Genomic DNA, 27456 nt, shown 5'->3' on the forward strand with positions numbered 1-27456 from the left:
TATATATATATATATATATATATATATATGAAATACTTGACTTGGTGAATTCTAGCTGTAAATATACTCCTCCCCTCTTAACTACGCCCCCAACCACGCCCCCCGCACCCACCCCCCACCTCCCGAAATTGGAGGTCTCAAGGTTGGCAAGTATGGTATTACCCGTCACTCTTTATAACTCCTTGTGTAGATCTGAATGCTTATTATTTAAATGTTTACCTGAGTTTGAAGCAAAGGTGGTAATACTTATCGCCACATTTGTTTAAAGCCAACCAGACACACCAGTCGGAGTTTCCTCGCTCATTTTTGTACTGACGTATGCATGAATCTGATGTATAGTGGTAAAGATAAAAGAGCCTGTCTGGTCAAAGTAAAATGCATGATTCATTTAAGTGTGTACACGCTTAAGGGGATATTTGTTGTGATTAATCACACCAGTTAACTCTTTTTAAATATCACGATCACTATTACAAAGAGGCTTTCATTACAATCACATCGCTTACATGCTTGCCCGCCATTACTCAACAGCTCGACCTTTGCCTCCGTCAGCATGAAGGATGCCGCCAAAGGATGAATTTGCCGGCGCGGTGCTTTTTTTTTTTTTTTTTTCTCGATTGAGCGATTTGTGACGGAGAAAGCGCGACGGGTTCCATACGAGATAATAAAGCATCGGTAACATTAAGAGGCAAACATGCTGACAAAGCGACATTCGGAGTGAGGCGATGGTGGCCATCGGGTTGTTGGTATAGAATCATGCACGTATGAAACATTGATCAGCTGCGGAATGACTTCTAGCAGGATGAACAAGGAATAACTCAACAGAATCTACACAGCGAGGCAACAGGAAAGAGAGCGAGCAGTGCAAATAACTCTAAATCACTGAAAGCACAGGCGTGGACTGTGCTTTGTTTAATCAGCCCAAACAGCAAGTATCTGCACACTCCATTAGTATTCTCTACACTTAGCTCTGTTGACTTTGGTTTGGCAGTTAAGATTTACTATTTGTCTTATGGTTTACGTAAAAAGGTGGACGACCTGCAGCTCTTCAGCCTCAACGTTGTGTCTCCCTTCTACACAGCAAAAACTGAAATCTAAGTAAGATGTAAGATGAAATATGTCAAATAAGGCTGATATTTGCTTATTTTCTGTCTGATAAGATAATTCTTCTCACTAAACAGATTTTATGTTAGAGTTTTTTACTTGTTTTAAGTGTTTTGGTCCTAAATGATGTCAGTAAGATATTACAGCTTGTTGCTGAGATTTGATGACCTATATTGAGTAAAACATGCTTGAAGCTATTTTTGTCCAAATGTCTAAAACACACCCAGCAATGGTGCACAGGATAGCGAGGAAGAAGAGGGGAAAAGGCGGCCAAAATGGTCAAAAGTCCCAATTGTGTCCAAAATACCTCCCGGGATTCTAGTCCCACGAGTCCCGCCGCCGGCCGCACAAGTCCCGGGATGCAAAAAATGTCCAAAACCCACCCAGCAAAGTCCCACGGGAAGTGGGGGAGAAAAGTGAGAAATGTCCCCAAAAATGTTAAAAATACCTACCCAGGTTCGAGTCCCACAAGTCCCGCTGCCGGCCGCGCAAGTCCCAGGATGCCCAAAATGTCCATAACACACCCAGCCAAGTCCCACGGGAAATGGGGGATAAAAGTTGGAAAAGTCGGCAAAAGTCCCGAAAATGTTCAAAATACCTACCCAGGTTGGAGTCCCACATGGAGTCCCACATGGAGTGCCACAAGTCTTAAGAACGAACCCGTTCACGGGTGTGATTTTTGAACATTTTACCGACTTTTCTCACTTTTCTCCCCGCCTTCCCGTGGGACTTTGCTGGGCATGTTTTGGACATTTTGGGCATCACGGCCGGCGGCGGGACTTGTGGGACTCGAACCTGGGTAGGTATTTTTAACATTTTTGGGACTTTTGCCGACTTTTCCAACTTTTATCCCCCCTCCCCGTGGGACTCGGCTGGGTGTGTTATGGACATTTTGGGCATCCCGGGACTTGTGCGGCCATACACAAGATTTTATGTTAGAGTTTTTTACTTGTTTTAAGTGTTTTGGTCCTAAATGATGTCAGTAAGATATTACAGCTTGTTGCTGAGATTTGATGACCTATATTGAGTAAAACATGCTTGAAGCTATTTTTGTCCAAATGTCTAAAACACACCCAGCAATGGTGCACAGGATAGCGAGGAAGAAGAGGGGAAAAGGCGGCCAAAATGGTCAAAAGTCCCAATTGTGTCCAAAATACCTCCCGGGATTCCAGTCTCACGAGTCCCGCCGCCGGCCGCACAAGTCCCGGGATGCAAAAAATGTCCAAAACGCACCCAGCAAAGTCCCACGGGAAGTGGGGGAGAAAAGTGAGAAATGTCCCCAAAAATTTTCTAAATACCTACCCTGGTTCGAGTCCCACAAGTCCCGGTGCCGGCCGCGCAAGTCCCAGGATGCCCAAAATGTCCATAACACACCCAGCCAAGTCCCACGGGAAGTGGGGGATAAAAGTTGGAAAAGTCCCAAAAATGTTCAAAATACCTACCCAGGTTGGAGTCCCACATGGAGTGGTACAAGTCTTAAAACTTGTGGCACGGGTGTGATTTTTGAACATTTTACCGACTTTTCTCACTTTTCTCCCCGCCTTCCCGTGGGACTTTGCTGGGCACGTTTTGGACATCTTGGGCATTCCGGCCGGCGGCGGGACTTGTGGGACTCGAACCTGGGTAGGTATTTTGAACTATTTTGGGACTTTTGCTGACTTTTCCAACTTTTATCCCCCCTTCCCGTGGGACTCGGCTGGGTGTGTTATAGACATTTTGGGCATCCCGGGACTTGTGCGGCCATACACAAGATTTTATGTTAGAGTTTTTTACTTGTTTTAAGTGTTTTGGTCCTAAATGATCTCAGTAAGATATTACAGCTTGTTGCTGAGATTTGATGACCTATATTGAGCAAAACATGCTTGAAACTATTTTTGTCCAAATGTCCAAAACACACCCAGCAATGGTGCACAGGAAGGCGGGGAAGAAGAGGGGAAAAGGCGGCCAAAATGGTCAAAAGTCCCAATTGTGTCCAAAATACCTCCCCTGGTTCCAGTCCCACGAGTCCCGCCGCCGGCCGCACAAGTCCCGGGATGCAAAAAATGTCCAAAACGCACCCAGCAAAGTCCCACGGGAAGTGGGGGAGAAAAGTGAGAAATGTCCCCAAAAATTTTCTAAATACCTACCCTGGTTCGAGTCCCACAAGTCCCGGTGCCGGCCGCGCAAGTCCCAGGATGCCCAAAATGTCCACAACACATCCAGCCGAGTCCCACGGGAAGTGGGGGATAAAAGTTGGAAAAGTCCCAAAAATGTTCAAAATACCTACCCAGGTTGGAGTCCCACATGGAGTGGTACAAGTCTTAAGACTTGTGGCACTCGAACCCGGGTGTGATTTTTGAACATTTTACCGACTTTTCTCACTTTTCTCCCCGCCTTCCCGTGGGACTTTGCTGGGCACGTTTTGGACATTTTGGGCATCACGGCCGGCGGCGAGACTTGTGGGACTCGAACCTGGGTAGGTATTTTGAACTATTTTGGGACTTTTGCCGACTTTTCCAACTTTTATCCCCCCTCCCCGTGGGACTCGGCTGGGTGTGTTATGGATATTTTGGGCATCCCGGGACTTGCGCAGCCATACATAAGATTTTATGTTAGAGTGTTTTACTTGTTTTAAGTGTTTTGGTCCTAAATGATCTCAGTAAGATATTACAGCTTGTTGCTGAGATTTGATGACCTATATTGAGTAAAACATGCTTGAAACTAGAATATCAAGTGTTGCAAAGCTGTGTCATCAACACTCACAAGTATAAAACTACTCTTTTAAAGTCATCATTTCTTATTTCAAGCATGTAAAAAAAAAATCATGACTTTGACACAATTGTGTCTCATAATTAAAACAGATGACAGCCAAATGGACTTTGCTGTTTTATTTCCAATGAAACAATAGGAAATACATACTAGTATAGTAGTACAGTTGTTATTAGTGAGAATATACTTATTTTAAGGTATTTTTGGGTTCATTGAGGTTAGCTAATTTGACTTGTTTTGGAAAGTCTTGACAAGCCAAATTTTCTTGTTCTATTGGCAGATAATTTTGCTTAGTTCAAATAAAATACCCCTCATTTTTGTAAATTTTTTTTCTTATTTTTGAACACTGACTTTTTGCAGTGAAGGGTTGTCCCGATACCAAAATGTTTTTTTTTTATTGATTGATTGAAACTTTTATTAGTAGATTGCACAGTACAGTACATATTCTGTACAATTGACCACTAAATGGCAACACCCCAATAAGTTTTTCAACTTGTTCAAGTTGGGGTCCACGTAAATCAATTCATGGTACAAATATATACTATCATCATAATACAGTCATCCCACAAGTTAATCATCAGTGTATATACATTGAATTATTTACATTATTTACAATCCGGGGTGTGGGATGAGGACGGTTTAGTTGATATCAACACTTCAGTCATCAACAATTGCATCATCGGAGAAATGGACATTGAAACAGTGTAGGTCTGACTTGGTAGGATATGTACAGCGAGCAGAGAACATAGTGAGTTCAGAAAGCATAAGAACAAGTATATACATTTGATTATTTACATTTGATTATTTACAATCCGGGGAGGTGGGATGTGGGGGGGGAGGGTGTTAGTTTAGGGTTGAAGTTGCCTGGAGGATAGAGATGCACTTTCTTTTACACCTGTTGGGAGTGCATTCCATATTGATGTGGCATAGAAGGAGAATGAGTTAAGACCTTTGTTAGATGGGAATCTGGGTTTAACGTGGTTAGTGGAGCTCCCCCTGGTGTTGTGGTTAAGGAAGTAGTTTGACATGTACTTCGGTATCAGGGAGGTGTAGCGGATTTTATAGACCAGGCTCAGTGCAAGTTGTTTTACTCTGTCCTCCACCCTGAGCCAGCCCACTTTGGAGAAGTGGGTAGGAGTGAGGTGTGATCTGGGGTGGAGGTCTAGAAGTCATCTGACTAGCTTGTTTTGTGATGTTTGGAGTCTAGATTTGAGGGTTTTGGAGGTGCTAGGTTACCAGGAGGTGCATGCGTAGTCGAAAAAGGGTTGAACAAGAGTTCCCGCTAGAATCTTCAAGGTGCTTTTGTTGACCAGAGAGGAGATTCTGTAGAGAAATCTCGTTCGTTGGTTGACCTTTTTGATTACCCTGGTTGCCATTTTATCACAGGAAAGATTAGCCTCTAGAATGGAACCTAGGTAGGTGACCGCATCCTTCCTGGTTATAACAATGTCACCCACTTTTATAGTGAAGTCATTGACTTTCTTAAGGTTGATGTGGGACCCAAACAGGATGGATTCAGTTTTACCCAAGTGTATGGATAGCTTGTTGTCAGCGAGCCAGGTGCAAGTTCTACAGAGTTCAGCACTGAGGATTTTATCCACCTGTGATTTGTCCTTGTCTGATACCAGCAGGGCCGAGTCATCCGCAAACAAGAACAATTCACAGTCGCAAGCTGATGACATGTCGTTTATGTATATTAGGAACAGTAAAGGGCCTAACATACTGCCTTGGGGGACTCCACAGCTTACTGAGAGGGGGGGGGGGGACACGGTGCCGTTCACCTCTACCACCTGTTCCCTCCCCTCCAAGTAAGATTGCATCCAGCTCGATGAGGTTTTAAAAGTCAGGAGAAGACTTGAAGGAAGTGTTGAGGATAATAGAGGTTGAGTTGATTCAGCTAAAAAAATGGTTTGATATTAATAAGTTATCATTAAATGATAAGAAAACTAAATTTATGGTGTTTAGTTGTGCAAGGACAAATTGTGAAGCAAAATTTAATTAAAATCTAGTGGAAATTGATAGAGTATATGAAACTAAATTCTTGGGAATAATAATTGATCCTAAATTATGTTGGAAACTGCATATTGAATATATAAAGGGAAAAATATCCAAATCCATTGCTATTCTTTTTAAAGTAAAACACATGCTGAATAAGAAATGTCTGCATATGTTATATTATTTTTTTATTTTTCCATATTTAACATATTGTGTTGAAAGTTTTGGGTAATGCTTATAAAACAAACATAGACACAATAATTAAACTTCAAAAAAGGGTCATTAGAATAATACACAAAGCGTGCTACTATGAACATACCAATCCATTATTTATAAGTTCTAATGTGTTAAAATGTTCAAATATTGTCTTTTTAAAAGCATGTTTGGAGTAAAGAACAACAGCCTTCCAGCTTTGTATTCTTAAGTTATTTCAATTAAGAGGAGAAAACTATCATTTACGGGGATATTGATTTTTAAATAGGTAAAGTTAAAAGGAATATAAAATACAAATGTATTTCAGTTTTAGGAGTTAAATGGTGGAAGTAGCTCAGTGATGAGCTGAAGACATGTACTTCTTTGTTAAGCTTTAAGAAGGTGAAATAATTGAAAATTATAAAATATAGTAACAATTACTTTCACCCCATTGATTTTTTTTAACGTTGATGTTCCAGGCAATCTAATGTTCGGTGAATGTATAGGATAGGCAAATATAAGCCTTGGCTTCAGCCTATTCCTTTTTCGGTCATTCTTTTTCTTTTCATTTCTTTCCGCGTGTAAGTGTGTATGATTGTTAAATATCTATCATCTGTGCTGTTAAACTGGTCACACAAAAAGGTTGATGCTTGATTATATGACCGAAATAAACTTATTTCATTCATATTTCAATACTTTTCTAAATAAAGAGGACCACAAAAAATGCCATTATTGGCTTTGTTTTAACAAAACATCTTAGAGTACATGAAACATATGTTTATTATTGCAATTGAAGAACAATTTAGTCCTTAAATAAAATAGTGACCATACTAGACAACTTCTTTTTTTAGTAGTAAGTAAACAAACAAAGACTCCTAATGTCATGTCTGTGTAATCATGTTTTGTTTTAAGTCATGTTTTGTTTAGTTTCTGGCTTTTCACTCCCTTGTCTTGTTTGCATGATTACCCATTAGTTTCACCTGTTCCACGTTTGGACTCATTGTGCACTCTTGATTGTCACCATAGCAACCCATTAGTTTTCACCTGTCACGTCACGCACCTGTTTCACGTCTTGAGTCACGCACCTGTTTTCGTTAATCATGTCTGTAGTATTTAAGTTCAGTGTTTTTCAGTTTGTCTTTCTGACGATCACCCCACATTTATGCTCGACACATTTCTAACTCCTTTCCATGTCCATCGTTCACGCTGCTCCTTTTTGTCCATGCCAAGTAAGTTTTCTTTATTCAAGCCATAGTTTGCAAGTTTTGTTTAATTGTTCATAGTTTCTGCCCTTGTGCAAGTTTTGTGTTTATAGTCAAGTTTTGTACTTCCGCCCTTGTGCGCGCTTTTCGTTTATTCCTTTTTTTTGATAGTTTAAATAAATCATGTACCTTCATTCCCGTCTCGCCCGTGCCAACTTTCCGTTGCATCCCGGAAAAGCAAACTCCCAAGATCAAGTCATGACACCTAATTAGTCTGCTGTAACACAACAATATGTTCTCCTCAAAAGTCGCGCACGCTGATAAGAGTTAGTGTCAGTTTGAAGCAGGGTTGTCTCTATACCAATATTTTGGTAATGGTACCGGTTTTAAAATGTATTTTGATACTTTTCAATACTTTTCTAAATAAAGGGGACCACAAAAAAAGGCATTATTGTCTTTGTTTTAACAACAAATCTTAGGGTACATTAAACATATGTTTATTATTGCAATTTAGTCCTTAAATAAAATGTTGAACATACTAGACAACTTGTCTTTTAGTAGTAAGTAAACAAACAAAGACTCCTAATTAATCTATGCAGTAACATATTGTGTCATTTACAGAGGTGGGTAGTAACGCGCTACATTTACTCCGTTACATCTACTTGAGTAACTTTTGGGATAAATTGTACTTCTAAGAGTAGTTTTAATGCAACATACTTTTACTTTTACTTAAGTATATTTATAGAGAAGGAACGCTACTTTTACTCCGCTACTTTTATCTACATTCAGCTCGCTACTCGCTACTAATTTTTATCGATCTGTTAATGCACGCTTTGTTTGTTTTGGTCTGTCAGACAGACATTCAAAGTGCCTGCCTTACTGGTGACGTTTCACTTCGTTCCACCAATCAGATGCAGTCACTGGTGACGTTGGACCAATCAAACAGAGCCAGGTGATCACATGACCTGACTTAAACAAGTGTAAAAACTTACCATTTAGTGGTCAATTGTACGGAATATGTACTGTACTGTGCAATCTACTAATAAAAGTTCCAATCAATCAAATCAAAAGTGTGAAGGAAAAAAGATACTTTTTTATTTCAACCGTACATCCCGTCAAAAGCCTAAAGACTGACTGCACAGTTCCTGTCTTCACAATAAAAGTGCCGCTCCATCGCGCCTGCGCTTTCAAAACAAGAGTCTCCGAAAGCCAGCGCAAACAAGCTAGCAAGCTAAGGAGTTTGACGCCAATATATTTCTTGTAAAGTGTATAAAAACGAATATGGAAGCTGTACAAATAAGATGCCAAAAACCCACCACTTTCATGTGGTATTAGACAGAAAGGAGGAACTTTTCTTCTCCTCCATTTGAGAACGTGGATGTTATCATCACTACTGTCTGATTACAATCAACGCAAGTCATCAGAATCAGGTAATACACCAACTTATATTCTAGTCTTCATGAAAGAAAGGAATCTATATGTTAAACATGCATGTATATTCATTAAAACATCTTTAACATGTAAACAAAAACAGCAAAATAAATACATATAAATTATATACTGTATATATCAATGTATATGTATGTATATATATATATATATATATATATATATATATATATATATATATATATATATATATATATATATATATATATATATGTGTGTGTGTATGTTACTCATCAGTTACTCAGTACTTGAGTAGTTTTTTCACAACATACTTTTTACTTTTACTCAAGTAAATATTTGGGTGACAACTCCTTACTTTTACTTGAGTAATAAATCTCTAAAGTAACAGTACTCTTACTTGAGTACAATTTCTGGCTACTCTACCCACCTCTGGTCATTTATACACCTATTATTTTGTACACATTATAAAGGACAGGCTGTAAAAATGAATTATTAATCTACTTGTTCATTTACTGTTAATATCTGCTTATTTTCTGTTTCAACATGTTCTATCTACACTTCTTACTTTTCTGTTGTTTGATACTTTACATTAATTTTGGATGATACCACAAATTTAGGTATCGACATTACACATCAGAAGCTTGCCAGAAGCTTGTAGATGGCTACCAAAAGCGCCTTATTGCAGGTAAACTTGCCAAGGGACATGTAAGCAAATATTAAAATTGCTGTATGTATATGTAGCCGAGCTAAATTTTATTCTATTTTATTTTAATTTTGGTCATTTTTTCACATCATTTTTTGTGGTGAACTTCCCCAAAAGTGTTTCTCATTGTAAATAGGTTCCACTCTATTATTTTCCATTACATACCTTTTTGTTTCCCTGGGGGGTGATTTGGCGTTGCACCTTTGTGACCAGCTTCAGTGAGCACTGACGCTCGGAGCTGGTAAGTCACGTTTATGTCTCTCTCCCTTTGTTTTTTATAAACTTTTTGGTTGTCGTTCTTAAAAGTGTTTTGTGGGAATGCGCACTGTCTTGTGACTTGTTGGTGGGCATGCGGGTTGAATTCCTGAATGTTGGTTGTAGAATTAGTGACAAAAAAATTACTTTTGTATGCTAAATTATGTGTGGATTAGTTTATTGCTAGCGGCAGTTGTTGCGGGGTTTCCTGGTCTCGTAAGTTTACGCACGGGTCAGGGGCTCTGTTGTGTGTCTGTGTGGACATATTGTGTGCCGCTCTAGCATTAATATGAGTGTGTATTATTTTCTTCTTTATTTTTTAGTGGAGAGAGATCGTTTTTGCCGTGGACTGTGTGTGACGCGGGCTTCACGGTGGCAGAGGGGTTAGTGCATCTGCCTCACAATACGAAGGTCCTGAGTAGTCTTGGGTTCAATCCCGGGCTCGGGATCTTTCTGTGTGGAGTTTGCATGTTCTCCCCGTGATTGCGTGGGTTCCCTCCGGGTACTCCGGCTTCCTCCCACCTCCAAAGACATGCACCTGGGGATAAGTTGATTGGCAACACTAAATTGGCCCTAGTGTGTGGATGTGAGTGTGAATGTTGTCTGTCTATCTGTGTTGGCCCTGCGATGAGGTGGCGACTTGTCCAGGGTGTACCCCGCCTTCCGCCCGATTGTAGCTGAGATAGGCTCCAGCGCCCCCCGCGACCCCAAAGGGAATAAGCGGTAGAAAATGGATGGATGGATGGATGTGTGTGACGCCCCGTTGTTTTTGTTTCTGTTCAAAAAAGGTATGTATGTTATGAGGTATTTTTGACATAGTTTATTGTATAAAAAATATAAAAAGAGTCGATGTGGGTGGGAAAGATGAGGTGTATTACTGCACATTTTAAGGATCATTTTTCTTAATATATATTGTTATTTGCTGAAGTATATATTTTATATACTTTAATTGAGACTATTTTATGCTTTATTTACCTTTTCGTTATTATTATTATTATTACTATTTTAGTTATTATTTTTATTATTATTTCCACATTAAGAATACATAATTGATTTGAGTGAGCACTGAGAGAGAGATCGTTTTTGCTGTGGACTGTGTGTGACGCCCCGTTGTTTTTGTTTCTATTCAAAAAAGGTGAATAAATCCTCCATGATTCAACTCCTGTGTGTGCGCCTCAATACAAGATACACAACGCAGATCAATGACTGTTACATATACTTTTGACCCACATTTTCAGTAGAGTCATAATAAATTCATAAAAGAAGCAAATTCATGAATGTTTTTTGTGACCAACAAGTATGTGCTCCAATCACTACATCACAAAAAAATAAGAAATGATTGGAAACTCAAGACAGCCATGACATGATGTTCTTTACAAGTGTATGTACACTTTTGACCACGACTGTATATATATAGCTGCATTCGAATCAATGTAGCGGTTTACAAAATAATAGTAAAAGAAAAATAAAGAATTGTGATAGGTTGATTGTCAACACTAAATGGTCCCTAGTGTGTGAATGTGAGTGTGAATGTTGTCTGTCTATCTGTGTTGGCCCTGTGATGAGGTGGCGACTTGTCCAGGGTGTACCCTGCCTTTCGCCTGAATGCAGCTGAGATAGGCTCCAGCACCCCCCCAAAAAGGGACAAGCGGTAAAAAATGGATGGATACATGGATGGATGGTGTTCAGTTGATTTTTCAATTGTTCAAGGTTTAGGAAACCTTTTCCGTGGCGCTTACCGCGAGTCCTGGAATCGTCGCCACCGGCTGCGGCTCCTCGGTATGCTGCATGAAAGAAGAAGATGGACTAATAAGGTCCAAAATATAAAACACTGACAGGACACATCATCAGAGAGAGACTTGAGCGATGATTCAGAGCAACATCATGGACATTTCATTAGGTACACCAATCTAACGAGCCCTGCTATTGCGTTATACCGAGAGCCTGTTTGGATACGTTTGTCCACCTTTAAAGTACTGAAAATGAATCGGGTTGGAATATTACAGTTGAAATTGTGATATTTGGTGAAGATGAGGATCTTATGAGGACAGGTTACATCAGTGTTTTTCAACTTTTTTTGAGCCAAGGCACATTTTTTGCGTTGAAAAAATGCAGAGGCACACCACCGGCAGAAATAATTAAAAAAGGAAACTCAGTTGACAGTAAAAAGTCGTTGTCGCAATTGTTGGATATGACTTTAAAGCATAACCAAGCATGCATCACTATAGCTCTTGTCTCAAAGTAGGTGTACTGTCACCACCTGTCACATCACACCCTGACTTATTTGGATTTTTTTGCTGTTTTTCCTGTGTGTAGTGTTTTACTTCTTGTCTTGTGCTCCTATTTTGGTGGCTTTTTCTCTTTTTTTGGTATTTTCCTGTAGCAGTTTCATGTCTTCCTTTGAGCGATATTTCCCGCATCTACTTTGTTTTGGCAATCAAGAATATTTCAGTTGTTTTCATCCTTCTTTGTGGGGACATTGTTGATTGTCATGTCATGTTCGGATGTACTTTGTCTTTGCTCCACAGTAAGTCTTTGCTGTCGTCCAGCATTCTGTTTTTGTTTACTTTGCTACTTTGCAGCCAGTTCAGTTTTAGTTTTGTTCTGCATAGTCTTGCCTAAGCTTCAATGCCTTTTCTTAGGGCAGTGGTCGGCAACCCAAAATGTTGAAAGAGCCATATTGGACCAAAAATCCAAAAACAAATCTGTCTGGAGCCATATTACATACAGATAGTGTGTCATGAGATATACATTGAATTAAGAGGACTTAAAGGAAACTAAATGAGCTCAAATATAGCTACAAATGAGGCATAATGATGCAATATGTACATATAGCTAGCCTACATAGCATGTTAGCATCGATTAGCATGCAGTCATGCAGTGACCAAATATGTCTGATTAGCACTCCACACAAGTCAATAACATCAACAAAACTCACCTTTGTGCATTCACGCACATCGTTAAAAGTTTGGTGGACAAAATGAGGCAGAAAAAGAGGTGGCATAAAACACGTCCTAGAAAGTCGGAGAAAGTTATACATGTAAACAAACTAAGGTGAGTTCAAGGACCGCCAAAATTAGTAGGACAAAACTGCGTTCGCCAAATACTCGAATCAGTGAAGCATGTTTAATATAAACATTGTGATTTATAACAATTAGGGAGGCTTGTGTCATGTTTGTCCTCCTACAGAAACCATATTAACACAAAAAATATATTTTTTTCCCCTCCTCTTTTTCCATTTTTCATACATTTTTTAAAAAGCTCCAGAGAGCTGGGCGGCGCTAAATCTAGAGCCGCGGGTTGCCGACCCCCGTCTTAGGAGCACTCACCGTTTATTTATTTTTGGTTTAAGCATTACACACCTTTTTACCTGCACATTGCCTCCCGCTGTTTCTGACATCTACAAAGCAATTAGCTACCTGCTGCCACCTACTGATATGGAAGAGTATTACACGGTTACTCTGCCGCGCTCTAGAGCAGTGTTTTTCAACCACTGTGCCGCGGCACACTAGTGTGCCGTGAGATACAGTCTGGTGTGCCGTGGGAGATTATCTAATTTCACCTATTTGGGTTAAAAATATTGTTTGCAAAGCAGTAATTATAGTCTGCAAATGATGTGTTGTTGTTGAGTGTCGGTGCTGTCTAGAGTCCGGCAGAGTAACCGTGTAATACTCTTCCATATCAGTAGGTGGCAGCCGCTAGCTAATTGCTTTGTAGATGTGGGAAACAGCGGGAGGCAGTGTGCAGGTAAAAAGGTGTCTAATGCTTCAACCAAAAATAAACAAAAGGTGAGTGCCCCTAAGAAAAGGCATTGAAGCTTAGGGAAGGCTATGCAGAACAAAACTAAAACTGAACTGGCTGCAAAGTGAACAAAAACAGAATGCTGGACGACAGCAAAGACTTACTGTGGCGCAAAGACGGCGTCCACAAAGTACATCCGAACATGACATGACAACCAACGATGTCCCCACAAAGAAGGATACAAACAACTGAAATATTCTTGATTGCTAAAACAAAGTAGATGCGGGAAATATCGCTCAAAGGAAGACATGAATCTGCTACAGATTTCCACATGGAGAGGAGCCAGATGAGGTGGTTCGGGCATCTGGTCAGGATGCCACCCGAACGCCTCCCTAGGGAGGTGTTAGGCCACGTCCAACCGGTAGGAGGCCACGGGGAAGACCCAGTACCCAGGACACGTTGGGAAGACTATCTCTCCCGGCTGGCCTGGGAACGCCTCGGGATCCCCCGGGAGGAGCTGGACGAAGTGGCTGGGGAGAGGAAAGTCTGGGCTTCCCTGCTTAGGCTGCTGCCCCCGCAACACGACCTCGGATAAGTGGAAGAAGATGGATGGATATAAGTTTGCTGGTTTCAATAAATGTAATGGCGAGCGCATATCATTATGTCAAGATAATGGCACTAGCATTTACTTCATTTAAGAATATTTTTCAACATATTGAGCAAAAAATGTCTCTTTTTTTTCTACCAAGAAAAGTGCACTTGTTATTAGTGAGAATATACTTATTTTCGGGTTCATTGAGGTTAGCTAATTTGACTTGCTTTGGGAAGTCTTGACAAGCCGAATTTTCTTGTTCTATTGGCAGATAATTTTGCGTAGTTCAACTAAAATACCCCTCATTTTTTGTATTTTTTTTTGTTCTTGTTTTTGAACTCTGACTTTTTGCAGTGCATGCACTTATTTGTGCTGTGTTTATCTGGCACACGTGGAAAGCCGGTCCCTGAAAATAATGCCTACATTAAACCGGTCCGTGGTGCTAGAAAGGTTGGGGACCACTGCCCTACCACACACACACACACACACACACACACACACACACACACACACACACACACACACACACACACACACACACACAGTAGGGCTGTCAAATGTGTTCGCAAACGTCACATCTTGAATTTCTAGGATGACTCACAATTGACTACGAGAGTGGCAAAGGTCATGGCTTCACCCCGGGGACTCCTGGCCACCACTTTGTACACACCCCCATCACCAGGAGAGCACCTGATGACATACAATATATACTTTGTAGCTATTTTTAAACAGGACTCAAAAGGAAAAAAATGTGCGTTTCTAAATATAAAATACCGTCTGATCTCCAGGGTATTAAGACCGAAGGCTTGCTGAAGACCGTAGTTCCACGGTAGCGCTGGCCTTCTCAGTGGATCGCCGTCTTTATACCTGAAGACCAGTGACGTGCGGTGAGGTTGATGGCTGGTGAGGCACTGACTTCATCACAGTCAGATTTACAAACATATGAACCCTAAAGAGTATCTTATTCACCATTTGATTGGCAGAAGTTAACGGGTTATGTTTAAAAGCTCATACCAGCATTCTTCCCTGCTTGGCACTCAGCATCAAGGCTTGGAATTGGGGGTTAAATCACCAAAAATGATTCCCGGGCGCGGCGCCGCTGCTGCCCACTGCTCCCCTCACCTCCCAGGGTGTGAACAAGGGGATGGGTCAAATGCAGAGGACAAATTTCATTACACCTAGTGTGTGTGTGACAATCATTGGTACTTTAACTTAACTTTAACTTTACACATACAAACTGTAGCACACAAAAAAGCACATTTAATAAAAAAAACGTTATTATGGTCTTACCTTTACTTATAAATGAAGTCCATGCGCCGCAACTAAAGCCCTCACTTAAACTTTCCACGTGCAAGATTGAATCTATTTAAAAAAGTGTAACCGAGGGTTCATAAATGTCGCCTATACTGTACGAAACTACAAAATAACAAACACGGAGGCTCCAGTTTACACGAGGACCACTTTATTTACCTTCTTTCAAAAACCTCCGCTCCACTCCAACGTGTCATCACTTCCGCTCTTAGCGCCTTCAAAATAAGAGCTCAAGGCATATACTGCATAACAGCGCATAACAGGAACTTAACATCACAAAGAGGAAAGCCCATGAAAATAGGTTACAAAAGTTATTTAATAAGAAGCCAAAAAGTGCAAAAACAATAATGTTCGTGTTGGAGGAGTTCTGAATTAGATACACCTGCAGTCTGCAGGTGTACCTAATGTTGTGGCCCTGCAGTCATTCACAACTCCTCCAACACGAACATTATTGTTTTTGCACTTTTTGGCTTCTTATGAAATAACTTTTTTAAATAGATTAAATCTTGCAAGTGGAAAGTTTAAGTGTGGGCTTTAGTTGATATAACAATTCTACGGCGGGGGTGCAGGAGGCGGGATTACTGGAGCCTCAGCCAGTGCGTCTTTTGCAGCCGTTTTATGATCGCTCAGCACAAGAAATACGTTACACACATACAGTTGTCGACAAAATACACTGTACATTATATACCTCAGCTAACTAAACTATGGACATGTATAATATAGTTCATATAGCAATACGGGCTCACTGCACAGCAGGCCAGCAGTTAGCCGAGTCATTGCGCAATCCATGTTGAGGCACTGAGTGACGTTAAAACTGGTGAAGTTAAATGGAAAATAACTTTATAGTATAATCACTGCATACATATAACAATTTAAATTTTTTTTTTCTTTTTACATTTTTTTTTCTTTCCACCTGCCTCTAGTGACTGCACGTCACTGCTGAAGACCCAGGTAAGGAAAAGGGTTTGTTCATTTTGTTCATACCCACTGACACATTTTCTTCCATTGTCTTTGTTTGGAAAAAAACAAACAAACTATGTCCATGAAAGGGCTTTGACGGTCACTCCCTACCATGTGATCTCTGGGGGTGGACAGCCTTGGACGACGCAGGACATCTGGACCGTCATGCCCTCCCAGACAGTGTGGGCCCTCAGGGGGACGGCAAAGTCTGGCACCTTCTGACTCAGACGCTCCAGGTACCTCAAGTGCTCCGACGCTTTTTTCTGTGCCTGAAGTAGGGAGGCACTGATATGAACATTTCAAATATTATATTGTTGAATGTGCTCAAAAGTACTTGTACACACTTTAAAATATTTTGACCAATTTTTAGAAAAAATAATTAAATTAAATAGACATACTTTGGAAAGCAATTACTGTATTTTCCAGACTAGAATCCTTATTTTTTCTCAAAACTCAACAGTGCACCTTCTAACCCGGTGCGCCTGGAATAATTCTGGTTGTGCTTTCCGACCTCAAAGCAATTTTATTTGGTGCATGGTGTAATGATAAGTGTGACCAGTAGATGGCAGTCACACATAAAAGATAGGTATCGACTGCAATATGATTGAAGTAAACAACACCAACATTGTATATGTTCCATTGAAAATATAGAACATTACACTCAGCGCTCAAAAATCTATCAAAATGTTTTAGTAGGACTTTGGTAAGCTATGAAACTTGATGGATTGTACTGTGCTTCAACATAGGAGTATTATTATGGTGTGTGTTTAAGGTAAGACATATTATCTGGCGTTTTGTTTCGCAATATTATGCAAACCCAACTTTTCTTACCGTCTGGTACCTGTTGATCGGTATTTGGGATCTGCATAAATCTTGAAAAATGTGCACACGTCCGCCTTTGTAGTCCGTGCCGGCGCCTTAGTTGATAAGCTTCTTCTTTTTCTCTATCTTCTTGTTATGTGACATTCATCCTCCACTGTTGCCATTTCTAATATAAAGTAGTGTAAAGTTCTTACTTATATCTGTCAGTAAACTCACCATGAAAGTACTAAAACATACCGGTGTAGTGAGTCTACATTATTCACCCAAGGAACTTTAGTTATTAGAGAGTTCCGTCCATCCATCCATCCGTCTTCTTCCGCTTATCCGAGGTCGGGTCGCGGGGGCAGCAGCTTAAGCAGGGAAGCCCAGACTTCCCTCTCCCCAGCCACTTCGTCCAGCTCCTCCCGGGGGATCCCGAGGCGTTCCCAGGCCAGCCGGGAGAGATAGTCTTCCCAGCGTGTCCTGGGTCTTCCCCGTGGCCTCCTACCGGTCGGACGTGCCCGAAACACCTTCCTAGGGAGGCGTTCGGGTGGCATCCTGACCAGATGCCCGAACCACCTCATCTGGCTCCTCTCCATGTGGAGGAGCAGCGGCTTTACTTTGAGCTCCCCCCGAATGACAGAGCTTCTCACCCTATCTCTAAGGGAGAGCCCCGCCACTCGGTGGAGGAAACTCATTTCGGCCGCTTGTACCCGTGATCTTGTCCTTTCGGTCATGACCCAAAGCTCATGACCATAGGTGAGGATGGGAACGTAGATCGACCGGTAAATCGAGAGCTTTGCCTTCCGGCTCAGCTCCTTCTTCACCACAACGGATCGATACAGCGTCCGCATTACCGAAGACGCCGCACCGATCCGCCTGTCGATCTCACGATCCACTCTTCCCCCACTCGTGAACAAGACTCAGAGGTACTTGAACTCCTCCACTTGGGGCAAGATCTCCTCCCCAACCCGGAGATGGCACTCCACCCTTTTCCGGGAGAGAACCATGGACTCGGACTTGGAGGTGCTGATTCCCATCCCAGTCGCTTCACACTCGGCTGCGAACCGATCCAGTGAGAGCTGAAGATCTTGGCCGGAGGAAGCCATCAGGACCACATCATCTGCAAATAGCAGTGACCTAATCCTGCAGCCACCAAACCAGATCCCCTCAACGCCCTGACTGCGCCTAGAAATTCTGTCCATAAAGGTTATGAACAGAATCGGTGACAAAGGGCAGCCTTGGCGGAGTCCAACCCTCACTGGAAACGTGTCCGACTTACTGCCGGCAATGCGGACCAAACTCTGACACTGATTATACAGGGAACGAACTGCCACAATAAGACAGTCCGTTACCCCATACTCTCTGAGCACTCCCCACAGGACTTCCCGAGGGACACGGTCGAATGCCTTCTCCAAGTCCACAAAGCACATGTAGACTGGTTGGGCAAACTCCCATGCACCCTCAAGGAACCCTGCCGAGAGTATAGAGCTGGTCCACAGTTCCACGACCAGGACGAAAACCACACTGTTCCTCCTGAATCCGAGGTTCGACTATCCGGCGTAGCCTCCTCTCCAGTACACCTGAATAGACCTTACCGGGAAGGCTGAGGAGTGTGATCCCACGATAGTTGGAACACACCCTCCGGTTCCCCTTCTTAAAGAGAGGAACCACCACCCCGGTCTGCCAATCCAGAGGTACTGCCCCCGATGTCCACGCGATGTTGCAGAGTCTTGTCAACCAAGACAGCCCCACAACATCCAGAGCCTTAAGGAACTCCAGGCGGATCTCATCCACCCCGGGGCCTTGCCACCGAGGAGCTTTTTAACTACCTCGGCAACCTCAGCCCCAGAAATAGGAGAGCCCATCACAGATTCCCCAGGCCCTGCTTCCTCATAGGAAGACGTGCTGGTAGGATTGAGGAGGTCTTCGAAGTATTCCCTCCACCGATCCACAACATCCGCAGTCGAGGTCAGCAGAGCACCAGAGAGTTCCGGTCGGACATTTTTTCACGGGACACATTTCGGGCGTTGTTGTTGCACTAGTGAGCCATGGATGAGGAGATGCTGCTCCGTTATTGATTGAAGTCAAGTCTGAATGTCATTAAAACAGTTAGCGCCATCTTTTGACACTTCTTCCACCCCCGTCCTTGCACGCTACACCGCTACAACAAAGATGACGGGGAGAAGACATTGTCGAAGGTGAGCCACGTAAATAAGACCGCCCACAAAACGGCGCATCCTGAAGCGACTTTAAGATGATCTGGGAAACATTACTCTCTTGTACTTGGTATCATTACAGTGGATGTCAGGTGTAGATCCACCCGTGGCATTTGTTTACATTATGAAGCCGGTGAGCTATGGTGTGTAGTGAAGCATATTTAGCTATCCCTCGTCCTGCAGTGATAATGGTACTTGTAAAAAACATACTTTATTTGTCCCCATGGAGGCAAGGATTAGTGATTTAGATGTAGCTAAAACACGACGTTAGATGCTGGCTCGCTAGCCATGTCTTAAAGCACCTCTTCATGAGTGTTATAACTTCACTTTTATCTTTAGTTTTTACACCAAAATGCGTCCATTCTCCCTTTTCTGTCTACACACTGTGTCTGCTTGTAAGTACTCTGTGTGTGCGCGCTGCCGAACATGCTCCTCTGCTTGTAAAACCAGCAATATCACGACGCGCCGTCATGCTCGTTAAAAAAACTTTTTAGAGGCGGTATAGTACAGAATATGATTCATTAGTATCACGGTACTATACTAGTACCGGTATATCGTACAACCCTAATTGCACTGCAAAAAGTTAGTGTTCAGGAACAAGAAAAAAAAAATACAAAAATGAGGGGTATTTTATTTGAACTAAGCAAAATTATCTGCCAATAGAACAAGAAAATTTGGCTTGTCAAGACTTTCCAAAACAAGCAAAATTAGCTAACCTCAATGAACCCAAAAATAACTTAAAATAAGTATATTCTCACTAATAAAGTGCACTTTTCTTGGTAGAAAAAAAAATTAGACCTTTTTGCTCAATATGTTGAAAAATATTCTTAAATAAGTAAATGCTCGTGCCATTATCTTGACATAATGATATGCGCTCGGCATCATGTTTTTTTTTTTCATGCTTGAAGTAAGAAATTATGACTTAAAAAAAGTAGTTTTATACTTGTGAGTGTTGATGACACAGCTTTGCAACACTTGATATTCTAGTTTCAAGCATGTTTTACTCAATATAGGTCATCAAATCTCAGCAACAAGCTGTAATATCTTACTGAGATCATTTAGGACCAAAACACTTAAAACAAGTGAAACACTCTAACATAAAATCTGCTTAGTGAGAAGAATGATCTTATTTTTTTAGTTTTTTAGTTTATTATTCTTCGGTCAATGGTCAACAAAATAAACAAACAGTTGTACATTCATAGATTGAAAATGAAAATGTTGCAGACCGAAAGGGTTTAGGCTGAAGTTGAACACTTATAGCGCCTAACCCTATAAACAATGTCAAGTACAAGATGAACTTCCGAAAATGATGAAATGTCTTTTGTACAACATATTATAAATACACATTATACACAATATGAACACTGTTCAATTATATACACATTAAAGGCATGTGAAATATCCTTATACGCGTGTTAAACCTTTGTACCAATTTATATACTATATACAAACAATTATACTTCCATTATTATTTATATCCCACATTTAGTATTTTAATTAACATTGATCATAGTATTAACTACTGTGTTGATTCAAGAGTGATATATTTTTCCAAGACATTGGTCTTAAAGTGTTTTTTAAATGTGTGAATGGACCTGGAACATTTTAAGGAATCATCCAAACTGTTCCACAGTTGAACCCCCCTGACAGAAACACATCTACTTTTTAAGCTTCTTCTTATCTTTGCTTTCTGGGAGACAGCTGAACCTCTGAGGTCATAGGGATTCTCTCTGGGTTTGAACCTCTCCTGTAGACACCGAGGCAGCATGTGGTTATGAGCTTTGTACGTCACAATAGCAGTGTTGAGGTCAACAAGATCGTGCAGTTTTAATGTTTTTAATTTAATTAACAGAGCATTGGTATGGTCATGATAATCTGCATAATTTACAATTCTAATCGCTTTCTTTTGAAGTAAGAATATAGAGTTGATGTTTGTTTTGTAATTGTTACCCCAGATTTCAACACAATAATTAAGATAAGGGAGTACGAAAGAATTATATAACCATACCTGCCAACTTTTGAAATCAGAAAAACCTAGTAGCCAGGGTCCAGGGGCCGCATGCCCCGGTAGGTCCAGGACAAAGTCCTGGTGGGGGGTTCAGCTTCGCCCCCCCGACGCAAAATGATTATTAGCATTCAGACAGGTTAAAATGTTGCTAAAACCATCACTTTTCTATCAGTCACAGTGACTTTTCAAAGCAAAAATATTACAGCAAAAATCATATGGGTTGATTGACATGTTTATTCTGTAAGATAACTTCAATAGTTTGAAATTATTTTGACAGTTAATGCCAGTTATCCTGTCAACCTTTCACAAGACTTCAATTTGTTAATTGAAAGTATAAACACTTTTTACAGTAAACAAATGGTAAAACAGTACTAAACAATTCCATTAAAAAAAAAATTGGTGTCATTATTAACTTTCTGTCCAAGCTTGTATAATCTACTGCCTTGTTCAATTGTAAAAAATATTCTGTGCCTAAAATTCACATTTCTATCACAATTATCATACTGTAAACATGGTAAGCTAACTTCATTAAAATTAATAGTCCTGTCAATAGCATGGAATTACAATTCAAATGTAGTTTTTTTGTAAGCCTTTCAAAAGAATTCAAAATATGAAAAATTAATGAAAATTAATTTAAGCCATCAGACACTTGAAAAGTGGCACATCACATCTCTAATGTAATCATTTTAACTTTTCAACAGAAATAGCACTGCAAAAATATTAAGGACATACTTCTGTATTTTGGTAGTTATGCTGTCAACATTTAACAAGATTTCTTCAACTTGGACTTGAAAGCATAAAACACTTTTAACAGTATAACAGTACTAAACAATTCCAATAGATAACATTGGTGTCATTACCTTTTTGTGGCTAAAATCCAAAGTTTTCCACTTGTATCGCTAGCAACGGCATTAGACTTGTGTTTTTTTGTCCCAACGTGGTCTTTTACATCGCTAATTCCTCCGTGTCCGATCGAAAAATCTTGTCTGCACAAGGTGCAATTCGCGTAGTTTTCACCCTTTTTGGAACGGATAATTATTCCCGGATAGGCTTTTGAATATTCTTCACGGAATGACTGCAGTTTTCTTTTCGGTTTAAGACTCGTTTGCGATTTTTCTCCGGCTGATTCCATGATCGTTCGCTCGTTTGGAAACAATGGCAACAGGTGCCTCGTGCTTGGCAGCGGTGCTATAAATAGCCTCGCGCATGGCATTCGGAATGGCTCGATAGGAAGTTACGGGAAGCAGTGTCGATTGTCATTGTTGTTACGCGATTTCGTGAATAAAACTTAAAATTTTTTATTTTTTTTTAATTAATGAAAAAACTTATTTTTTATCACTGCAACCGTAACCCGGAATAGGTTGATGAAAACCGTACTAATTACGGGAAAACCGGAGTAGTTGGCAGGTATGTATAACATATTAAGAGCCTTTTGATTTACGGAGTTTTTGATTTTATGTAACATAGCAATATTTTTTGCCATCTTTGTCTTAAGTATATTTATGTACAGTTTCCAATTTAATTTATCATCTATATAGATTCCCAAAAATTGTGTTGAATACACCCTTTCTATCTCCATATCATCAATTCTTATATGACACTGTATGTTATTTTTCCTATTTCCAAAATTATATATTTTGTTTTATTTAGGTTGATTGACAGTTTATTGGCATCAAACCATTGCTTTAGTATGTGGAGTTCGCTCTCTACAGTCTCTAAGAGACTTATCAGATAGAAAATAAGCAAATATCACCCTTATTTGACCTATTTAATCCTACTTAGATTTCAGTTTTTGCAGTGTGGTACTCGCATTCAGACAATGAGAGTAAAATGTTGGAATATAATATCTGATCCTTTCCATATGAGCAATGGTGTGCGCCAACATGGAGTTCTGTCACTCTTCCTGTTTAATATTGACATTAATGATTTGTCTTTATTCCAAATGCACCTAGTACTGGGTGTGGGATTAGTTATTAATAATCACCGTGTGTATGCAAATTATTTGATCATGTTTAAGCGATATTGGAAAGCAAGGGCGTCACTAGATTTTAAGGACAGGGGGGGCTTAGCCCCCAGGAGAGCAAACATAGCGCACGAGCACAAAACTTCACAAACGGCTAACAAAGACTTAGTAATTATTAATTGTTATTATTATTTAAAAAATGCACGAGACGAAATCAAATGCTCCCCGGGACGATGGCTTTTAACCATTTTTTCTCTTTTTCTTTTTATGTATTTATTTCATTTTACATTTTATATTAAATGTCTTGGTTTTCCCTCCCTCTGAAAATCCTATGAAATGTTTAACAAGCCATCCCATAATAATAAAACAGCTATTAATGTGACAATACAATAAAACAAATCTATTTAATTATGTTTTTTTCAATATTTTAACATTAGGCTAATGTATATTACTTTATATAGATTCTACAAGAGTGACGTGGGCGTTTTCTATATGAACAAGTCCAAGGACCGCAAGTAAGGTCGCAGAGAAAATGCGGACTGGATTTTGAGTGATGTGGGCATTTTCTATATGAACAAGTCCAAGGACCGCAAGTAAGGTCGCAGAGAAAATGCGGACTGGATTTTGAGTGATGAGGGCATTTTCTATATGAACAAGTCCAAGGACCGCAAGTAAGGTCGCAGAGAAAATGCGGACTGGATTTTGAGTGATGTGGGCATTTTCTATATGAACAAGTCCAAGGACCGCAAGTAAGGTCGCAGAGAAAATGCGGACTGGATTTTGAGTGATGTGGGCATTTTCTATATGAACAAGTCCAAGGACCGCAAGCAAGGTCGCAGAGAAAATGCGGACTGGATTTTGAGTGATGTGGGCATTTTCTATATGAACAAGTGGAATGGATTGGATACCGACACACTAAAGGGGCTCTCTACCTTAAAGTACCAATGATTGTCACACGTACACACTAGGTGTGGTGAAATTTGTCCTCTGCATTTGACCCATCCCCTTGATCACCCCTTGGGAGGTGAGGGGAGCAGTGGGCAGCAGCGGTGCCGCGCCCGGGAATCATTTTTGGTGATTTACGCTATAAAGTGAGGGGAAACTGAGTGAATAATGACAGTATATATGATTATTTATTTAAACTCATACTCGGGCCTCTTTATAATGAATATGTCGGCATGTATTTGTAAAAAATAAAATATATATATATATATATATATATATATATATATATATATATATATATATATATATATATATATATATATAGATGTATATATATATATATATATATATATATATATATATATATATATATATATATAACACCAAATTATTCAGGGGGGCTTAAGAATATTAAAATAGGCCTAACAACGCCAATGTTGGAAAGCTTCTGGAAATATGCACAGTATGGTTCCAATTTTGATATGATATACAATGCCGACAAAAGAGCAAGATCATGATCGTTGGGAGTCGAGAAGACGGTAAGTCAGTCTTCCCTGACTTTTATCTACCTGGCTCTGCACTTAGTGGGTGCAGTGAAGATAAATGTCTGGGTCATATTTTTGCGAATGACCTGTCTGATGATGACAAGGATATTTACAGGCAGCGTCAGAAGCTATATGATCAAGCATAAATGCTGTGTTGAAAGTTTAGCCTGTGCTCCGTATGCAAATATCACACTTTTTAAAAGCGTGTTGTACACCTCAGTATACTGCGCACCTGCCGTGTCTGTATAAACAAGCCAGTCTTGATGTAGGAGCCATAATAGGGTTTTTTAGGAGCAGTGGGATCGATGTCGTCTGGGATGAGAGACTTACTGGTAGGGATGATGTTCGAAAACCAGTTCTCCTGATTGTTCGATAAGAAAAGAACCGATTCCATGGATTCAAATTCCTTTTTGAGAAACGGTTCCCGGTATCGAAGCCACTATAGTAAAGAAAAAGATTTGGTTCTTTATTGGAATCCCTGGGAACGAATCCCGTGCCACAGGAAATGCCCTGTGGTACGTCACAGGAAATTACGTAGCTCAGTCATTCGGCGGCAGATACAGAAGCATACTTGCCAACCTTGAGGCCTCCGATTTCGGGAGGTGGGGGGAGGGGGGTGGGGTGGGCGTGGTCGGGGGTGGGGGTGGGGCGTGGTTGGGGCGGGGGCGTGGTTAGGGGCGTGGTTAAGAGGGGAGGAGTATATTTACAGCTAGAATTCACCAAGTCAAGTATTTCATATATATATATATATATATATATATATATATATATATATATATATATGTATATATATATATATATATATTAGAGATGCGCGGTTTGCGGGCACAACCGCGGAGTCCGCGGATTATCCGCGGAGTCCGCGGATTATCCGCGGATCGGGCGGATGAAATAAAAAAAAATTAGATTTTATCCGCGGGTCGGGTCGGGTCGGGTGGTTGAAATAAAAAAAAATTAGATTTTAAATAGATTCAGGCGGGTGGCAGTTAAACCAATTCGGAAATATATATACATAGTTAAATGTTGTTACCCACATACGAAAAACGAGCAGGCACCTGCTGCATATGCCACAACAGAAAAAAAAAAAAAAAAGAGATGGACACTTTTACGGAGCGGAGAAGGGACGCCTCGCCGGGGTCCGGGACCGAGGCCCCTTCCCCCGAGAGGGCCCCACCGGGAGCCGTAGCTGAGGCAATCCGCGAGAAGGGCCCGACGCACGTCCAGGGTCACCACCGCGCCCACCGCACCGACACCCCGCCTCGTCCGCCTTCGCCGCGGCCGGCGTCACGCGCAGCAGGTAAGCAGCTTACCTGCCCGCCACCCCCGTGGCCGGGGGCTCGTAACAGGGGTCACTCCGCGCGCTCCGCCCGCGCAGCTTACCTGCCCGCCACCCCTGTTGCCGGGGGCGCGTAACAGGGGTCACTCCGCGCGCAGTGCGCTCACGAAAGGGGTGGGGCTCACCCTGGTTGATATAGACAGCAGCTAGGACGGTGGCCATGGAAGTTGGAACCCGCTAAGGAGTGTGTAACAACCCACCTGCCGAATCAACTAGCCCTGAAAATGGATGGCGCTGGAGCGTCGGGCCCATATACCCGGCCGTCGCCGGCAGCGAGACGCGCTTGGAGGTGTGCTCAGCGTGGCTCCCATATGATTGCGCACTGGTGTGCGTCTGGGTCGTGACAGCGTGGCACGCGAATGTCTGTGCTGCATTGGATCAGTCTCCTTTCTTTAACAGGCAAAAGCTTTATAACCTCACTAATGCCTTGCATCGTCTATATTAGATATATAACAACGGGCGGGTGCGGGCGGATGCGGTTCTGATCAAATGTTAGATCGGGTGGATTGCGGATGGTTGACGACTTTCTGATGCGGTTCCGAATGAAATAATTGCCTATCCGCGCATCTCTAATATATATATATATATATATATATATATATATATATATATATATATATATATATATATATATATATATATATATATATATATATATATATATATATAAAAGAAATACTTGACTTTCAGTGAATTCTAGCTATATATATATATATATTTTTTTTTTATATATATATATGTATATATAAATAAAATAAATACTTGAATTTCAGTGTTCATTTATTTACACATATACACACACATAACACTCATCTACTCATTGTTGAGTTAAGGGTTGAATTGTCCATCCTTGTTCTATTCTCTGTCACTATTTTTCTAACCATGCTGAACACCCTCTCTGATGATGCATTGATGTGTGGCACGCACAAAAGTGCTTTCATCAAATGCATTAGAGTCTGGAATCTTCCATTTCTCCCTAGCATGGCCCAAAACCGGTCAATCTTTGCTTCCTGAGGAAGATCTTCAGTGCAAAGCACTTGGTAGTCCACTACTTCTTCCCGGAGGCTATCCAGGTCCAATCGCAGCTGCGGCTTAGAACTTACAAGCTGTTATGAGAGTAGCGTATGTGTGTGTGTGGCCCTTTAATAGGTGAGCATGTGAGGTGAGTGACGTCAGTGAGTGTGTGGGCGAGAGAAGAGAGGGAGCGGTAGCGTGAGTGCGGGCGGGACTAGTTTGTTTTGTGTTGGATTGGCTGTGTGCAAGCAATCAATAAAGCAAGATTTGCAACTAATCGCCGGACTCAGGCAGGAAAGGTGCAACAAAGCGTATTTCTTCATCTTACTCGTCGTCGGCGTCGCCATGGCTGTATCTTCCTCGTTCTTCTGCTTCGTCTCCTTGTTGTGTGCGCAGTTGTGCACCGCACTCTCTA

The 27456-nt window shown here is 41.0% G+C and overlaps 1 protein-coding gene across 1 annotated transcript in view; it reads right to left on the minus strand.

Moving 5' to 3' along the window:
- Positions 1-27456, minus strand: part of myom3 (myomesin 3) — a 235039-nt gene that overhangs the window by 139880 nt on the left and 67703 nt on the right. Inside the window, exons 5-8 of the mRNA XM_061958714.2 lie at positions 16322-16479; positions 14714-14806; positions 14541-14629; positions 11346-11390 (exon numbers count right to left, since the gene is read on the minus strand). Coding sequence (XP_061814698.2) covers positions 11346-11390; positions 14541-14629; positions 14714-14806; positions 16322-16479 — 385 coding nt within the window. The remainder of the gene's footprint in view (positions 1-11345; positions 11391-14540; positions 14630-14713; positions 14807-16321; positions 16480-27456) is intronic.

The sequence above is a fragment of the Nerophis lumbriciformis genome, linkage group LG04 (assembly GCF_033978685.3).
Source record: "Nerophis lumbriciformis linkage group LG04, RoL_Nlum_v2.1, whole genome shotgun sequence".
Classification (NCBI taxonomy): Eukaryota; Metazoa; Chordata; class Actinopteri; order Syngnathiformes; family Syngnathidae; genus Nerophis; species Nerophis lumbriciformis.